Source organism: Lemur catta, chromosome 17, assembly GCF_020740605.2.
Source record: "Lemur catta isolate mLemCat1 chromosome 17, mLemCat1.pri, whole genome shotgun sequence".
In the NCBI taxonomy this organism is placed as follows: domain Eukaryota; kingdom Metazoa; phylum Chordata; class Mammalia; order Primates; family Lemuridae; genus Lemur; species Lemur catta.
In genome coordinates, this window is record NC_059144.1 from 21326156 (window position 1) to 21332155 (window position 6000).

The following is a 6000-nucleotide window of genomic DNA, read 5'->3' on the forward strand; positions in this document are numbered from 1 at the left end:
CCCACCAAGCAACCTCCTGTCATCCATCCACCCCCACCCACCCACCTCTGTCCATCATGGACAAGTCTCCATTGTCCATCATTCCCCACTCTGCTTCCATGTATACACATTATTTAGCTTCCACTTATAAGTGAGCACATTCGGTATTTGTCTTTCTATGTCTGAGTTATTTCACTTATGATGATGGCCTCCAGTTCCATCCACATTGCTGTAAAAGACATGATTTCACTCTTTTTTTTATAGCCAAATAGTATTCTATTGTGTATATGTACCACATTTTCTTTATTGAATCCTCCACAGATGGACACTTAGGTTGATTCCATATCTTTACTATTGTGAATAGTGATTCAGTAAACATACAAGCGCAGGTATCTTTTTTATACATTGATTTTTTTTCCTTTGGGTAGATACCCAGAAGTGGGATTGCTAGATCATATAGTAGTTCTATTTTTAGTTCTTTGAGAAATCTCCGTACCGTTTTCCACAGAGGTTGCAATAATTTACATTCCCACCAACAGTGTGTATAAGAGTTCCCTTTTCTCTACATCTTCAACATCTGTTATTTTTTGTCTTTCTAAAAATAGCTCTTCTGATTGATGTAAGATGATCTCATCATAGTTTTAATTTGCATTTCTCTGATGATTAGGGATGTTGAACATTTTTTCATATGTTTGTTGGTTATTTGTCTTCTTTTGAAAAAAGTCTATCCATGTCCTTAGCCCATTTTTTTTTTTTTTTTTTTTTTTGAGACAGAGTCTCACTCTGTTGCCTGGGCTAGAGTGCCATGGCATCAGCCTAGCTCACAGCAACCTCAAACTCCTGGGCTCAAGCAATCCTCCTGCCTCAGCCTCCCGAGTAGCTGGTACTACAGGCATGTGCCACCATGCCCGGCTAATTTTTCTATATATTTTTAGCAGTCCATAAAATTTCTTTCTATTTTTAGCAGAGACGGGGTCTCGCTCTTGCTCAGGCTGGTCTCGAACTCCTGAGCTCAAACAATCCGCCCTCCTCAGCCTCCCAGAGTGCTAGGGTTACAGGTGTGAGCCAACGCGCCCGGCCCTTAGCCCATTTTTTAATGGGGTTAATTGGATTCTCTATTGTTGTTGAGTTGTTTGAGTTTCTTATAAATTCTGGATATTAGTCCCCTGTCTGATGTATAGTTTGCAAATATGTTCTCCCATTCTGCAAGTTGTCTGTTCACTCTGTTGATTATTTCTTTTGCTGTGCAGAAGCTTTATAGTTTAATTAAATCCCATTTGTTTATTTTTGTTTTTGTTATATGTGCTTTTGATGTCTTAGTCATAAATCCCTTGCCTAGACCAATGTCCAGCAGAGTTTTTTCCTAGGTTTTCTTCTGGTATTCTTATAGTTTCCAGTCTTACATTCAAGTCTTTAATCCATCTTGAGTTGATTTTTGTATACGGTGAGAGATAGGGATCCAGTTTCATTCTTCTGTTTATAGGAATCCAGTTTTCCCAGCACAATTTATTGAAAAGGATATGCCCAGTGTATGTTCTTATCAACTTTGTTGAAGATCAGTTGCTTATAAGTACGTGGCTTTATTTCTGGGTTCTCTAGTCTGTTCTATTGATCTATATGTCTTTTATAACTTTTTTTTTTTTTTCGAGACAGGATCTCACTCTGTCACCCAGGCTGGAGTGCAGTGGCCTGATCACAGCTCACTGCAGCCTCGATCTCCTGGGCTCAAACCATCCTGCTACAGGCACATGCCACCATGCCCTGATAATTTTTAAAATTTTTTGGTAGAGACAGGGTCTTGCTATGTTGCCCAGGCTGGTCTCAAACTCCTGGCCTCAAGTGATCCTCCTGCCTTGGCCTCCCAAAGTGCTGGGATTACAGGCATGAGCCACTGTGCCTGGCCTATGTGTCTTTTTTTTTTTTTTTTTTTTAGAGATAAGGGGTCTCACTATGTTTCCTAGGCTGGTCTTGAACTCCTGACCTCAAGCAATCCTCTGTCTTGGCCTCCCAAAGTGCTGGGATTAAGGTATGAGCCACCACATCCGGCTGATGTCTGTTTTTACACCAGTACCATGCCGTTTGGGTTACTATTATCTTATAGTCTAATTTGAAGTCAGGCAATGTGATGCCTCCAGTGTTGTTCTTTTTGCTCAAGATTGCTTTGGCTATTTGGGCCCTTTTTTGGTTCCATATGAACTTCAGTGTTGTTTTTTCTAATTCTGTGAAAAATGACTTTGGTATTTTGATAAGGATTGCATTGAACCTGTAAATTGCTTTAGGGAGTATAGTCATGTAACAATATAAATCTTCTGACCCATGAGCATGGGATGTTTTTCAATTTATTTGTGTCACAAAGATTACCAAATTGCACTCAATATTGATGCGTTAAGGGAAAACTGACATTATACACTGTGCTTGAATGAACATAAATTGATATTTCTTTTTTTTTTTTTTTTCCATTTAAAGGCAGAGTCTTGCTCTGTCACCCAGGCTAGAGTACAGTGGTGCAGTCTACAGCTCACTGCAGCCTTCAGCTCCTGGGCTCAAACCATCCTCCTGACTCAGCTTCTCAAGTAGCTGGGACTACAGTTAATTTTTAAAGTTTTACAAACATGTTTTAGAGTCTCACTACGTTGCCCAAACTACTTGCAAACTACTGGCCTCAAGCAATCCTCCCAGCTCAGCCTCCCAAGTCACTGGAATTACAGGTGTGAGCCACGGTGCCTAGCTTATAAATGGATACTTTTTAATAGGAAAGTTTGGCAGTATGTTTCAAAATCCTTTAATATAACAATATACTTTGACTCTTTAGGAATTTAACCTATGAAAATAAGTAGAAATAGTTACAGAAATGTTCATTTTTGTGTTATTAATATTTACAATAGCTGGGCGCGGTGGCTCACACCTGTAATCCTAGCACTCTGGGAGGCCGAGGTGGGCGGATTGTTTGAGCTCAGGAGTTCGAGACCAGCCTGAGCAAGAGTGAGACCCTGTCTCTACTAAAAATAGAAAGAAATTATATGGACAGCTAAAAATATACATAGAAAAAATTAGCCGGGCATGGTGGCACATGCCTGTAGTCCCAGCTACTCCGGAGGCTGAGGCAGGAGATTCGCTTGAGCCCAGGAGTTTGAGGTTGCCGTGAGCTAGGCTGACGCCACGGCACTCTAGCCCGGGCAGCAGAGTGAGACTCTGTCTCAAAAAAAAAAAAAAAAAATTTAGAATGGCGAAAATGGGAAATATTCTTGATTGGAAGGGATAGAGAATTAGTTAAATTATAGCATATCCATATTGTAGAATTATATACAGGTTGAGCATCCCCAATCCAAAAATCCAAAATCTGAAATGCTCTAAAATCAGAAACTTTTTGAGCACTGACATGACACCACAAGGAGAAAATTTGGTACCTGACCTCATGTGACGAGTCACAGTCAAAAGTCAAAACAAAGTCAAAATTTTATTTCATGTACAAACTTATTTAAAATATTGTGTAAAATTACCTTCAGGTTATGTGCATAAGATGTATGTGAAACAAAAATGAATTTTGTGTTTGGACTTGGGTCCCATACTCAAGATATCTCATTATATATATGCAGATATTACAGAATCTGAAAAAATCCAAAACACTTCTGGTCTCAAGCATTTTGGATTAGGGATACTCAATCTGAATAACCATGAAAAATATTTGAGAATAATTTTTAAATGACTGACATAAATGACGATGTGATATCATTAAATAAAACCGGCAATTATTATGTCATATGGTTCCATTCGGACAAAAAAATAAAAGCTTACATATGTAAAGAAATGCATAGAAAAAAGATCAGAAAGATACACACTCAAAATAACAATAGTTATTTCTAGATACTAGGATTATGGGTAACTTTGATTTTCTTCTCATCCTTGCATGTATTGTCTAAATTTTCTACATAATGAGCATGTATTTCTTTGGCAATAAGGAAATGCAAAAACTAAAAGTTTTTAAAAAATTAAAAGGGAACAGTGATTTAAGAGTTATATCTAGGACCAACACAGAAACTTAGAGATTAACATTAGACATGGCTTGGCAGGTCCAGATAATTTGATTTTAAGTAGATTTCTTGGAATGTGATTATTGCAAAGGTGTGAAATATTTGGCAACTCAGAAACCAGTAAATTTTGTAGGTCAAAACTGGAATTGATTCACTGATAAACTTTTAGACAGAGATTTAGACAAAGTTGGCCCTTTATCTCAGCTGGTACAGGCATGTGGGCTTTTTGATGTCTAGACCAATGTTCATTTCCATAGATCTCAGGAACTTTCTCCTCCAACCTGTTTTTCCTGTCACTAGATCTGAGAGGTCTGCTGCAAGACCCAGAGCCCTCTCTGCGCATCCTCGCGTTCCAGGCTCTGTACCAAGTCCAGAAGGTGAGGGCCGAGCCAGAAACTGAGCAGACGGTTTGCTGGTTGAGGAGGCTCATGGGCTGTCTCCCTACCTAGAAATGCAACATAAGCAAGTCAGGTAAAAGCTAATCATTTTATTTTATTTTTATTTATTTTTTTTTTTGAGACAGAGTCTCACTTTGTTGCCCAGGCTAGAGTGAGTGCCGTGGCGTCAGCCTAGCTCACAGCAACCTCACATTCCTGGGCTTAAGCGATCCTACTGCCTCAGCCTCCCGAGTAGCTGGGACTACAGGCATGTGCCACCATGCCCGGCTAATTTTTTTTGCTATATATATTTTTAGTTGGCCAGATAATTTCTTTCTATTTTTAGTAGAGACAGGGTCTCACTCAGGCTGGTCTCGAACTCCTGACCTCGAGCGATCCACCCGCCTCGGCCTCCCAGAGGGCTAGGATTACAGGCGTGAGCCACTGCGCCCGGCCTAAAGCTAATCATTTTAGAAACCACAGAAGCAACTAATGATCCATTTTTTTTTTTCAGACTTAAAACAATGCCAGCATGAAGATACTTCCACCTATTTAATTACTTCCAACATGTTTTGTGTTGTCAAAACCTTTAAGTAGTTAGAATATATAGGGGGAGGGCAGCCCTTAGTTTAAATTTGCAGATATAGTGAAAAATGTACTGAGTGTTTTAGGCATACCAGAAGATCCATAAAGTTCCTGTCTTGATAAACAATTCAAGGACAGCTTCAAAAGAGAGTCTAAATAAATGTTAATGTTATAATGTTAGTATTATTGGCTCTTTTACCAATTCCCAGTCTCCTTAATTGTCAATAATCTTAAGAATAAAATAACAATCCATTCTTATACTTTTATATTTAATGATGTATTTTTACAAAATCCGTTATGGCCTTTCTTCTTCCTTTTCCTTTTCCATAAAGGTTTTTAAACCTTTGAACAAAAAATAAATAAATAATAAAAAATAAAATAAACCTTCAAGCAAGAAAAAATTTCTGAAATGATATAATGCTAAGTGTCTCTCAATATATGCAATTTTCCTCCCCTCCCCTTTTTTTTTCTGTTTTCCTGATTATCTCTCCTGCAACTGTTTTTAGATCCTCAAATGGCTCTAGGATAGGAATTATTATTTGTTGAGTACCCACTATCTGCTTTAAGGATAGAGAAAATTTTCTTATAAGCAGAAATTTTCCGGAAGACAGATCAGTTTGTGTTGGGGAAGAGTTCAATATACTGCATGTGGAAGCAGGGGAAGCCCCCAAGGCACACTGGACTAATTAGAAATGGTCACTGTCAGTCTAATTCTCAGGCTCTTGTTTGGTTGAGGAACATAAGCAGAGAATCAGAGCTGAACTATCTGGGGCAATGGAGAGGCTCTTGGAGGTGGTACAGGAAAGGAGAAAGGAAATGGGACAACTGGCAGATGAAGAATAGAGATATCCAATGGTGAACTGCATTAAGTTTTTGTTGTACAGTGAGCAATACGAACCCTTATTCACCCTATGCCACACCTTTCACCTTATCCCCCTGCCGAGACATTTTTAGGAATAAATTTCTTCATGATTTATAGTGAATTGGATTTGTTTTGATATATGCCACGTGCCAAATGTGACTTCAAG

At 38.7% G+C, this 6000-nt stretch overlaps 1 protein-coding gene across 1 annotated transcript in view; it reads left to right on the plus strand.

Annotated features, from left to right (window-relative positions):
* MROH8 (maestro heat like repeat family member 8) overlaps nucleotides 1-5212 on the plus strand; it is a 55240-nt gene extending 50028 nt beyond the window's left edge. The window contains exons 23-24 of the mRNA XM_045528628.1: nucleotides 4311-4481; nucleotides 4902-5212. Coding sequence (XP_045384584.1) covers nucleotides 4311-4459 — 149 coding nt within the window. The 3' untranslated portion in view covers nucleotides 4460-4481; nucleotides 4902-5212. The remainder of the gene's footprint in view (nucleotides 1-4310; nucleotides 4482-4901) is intronic.
* Nucleotides 5213-6000: the final 788 nt, after the last annotated feature.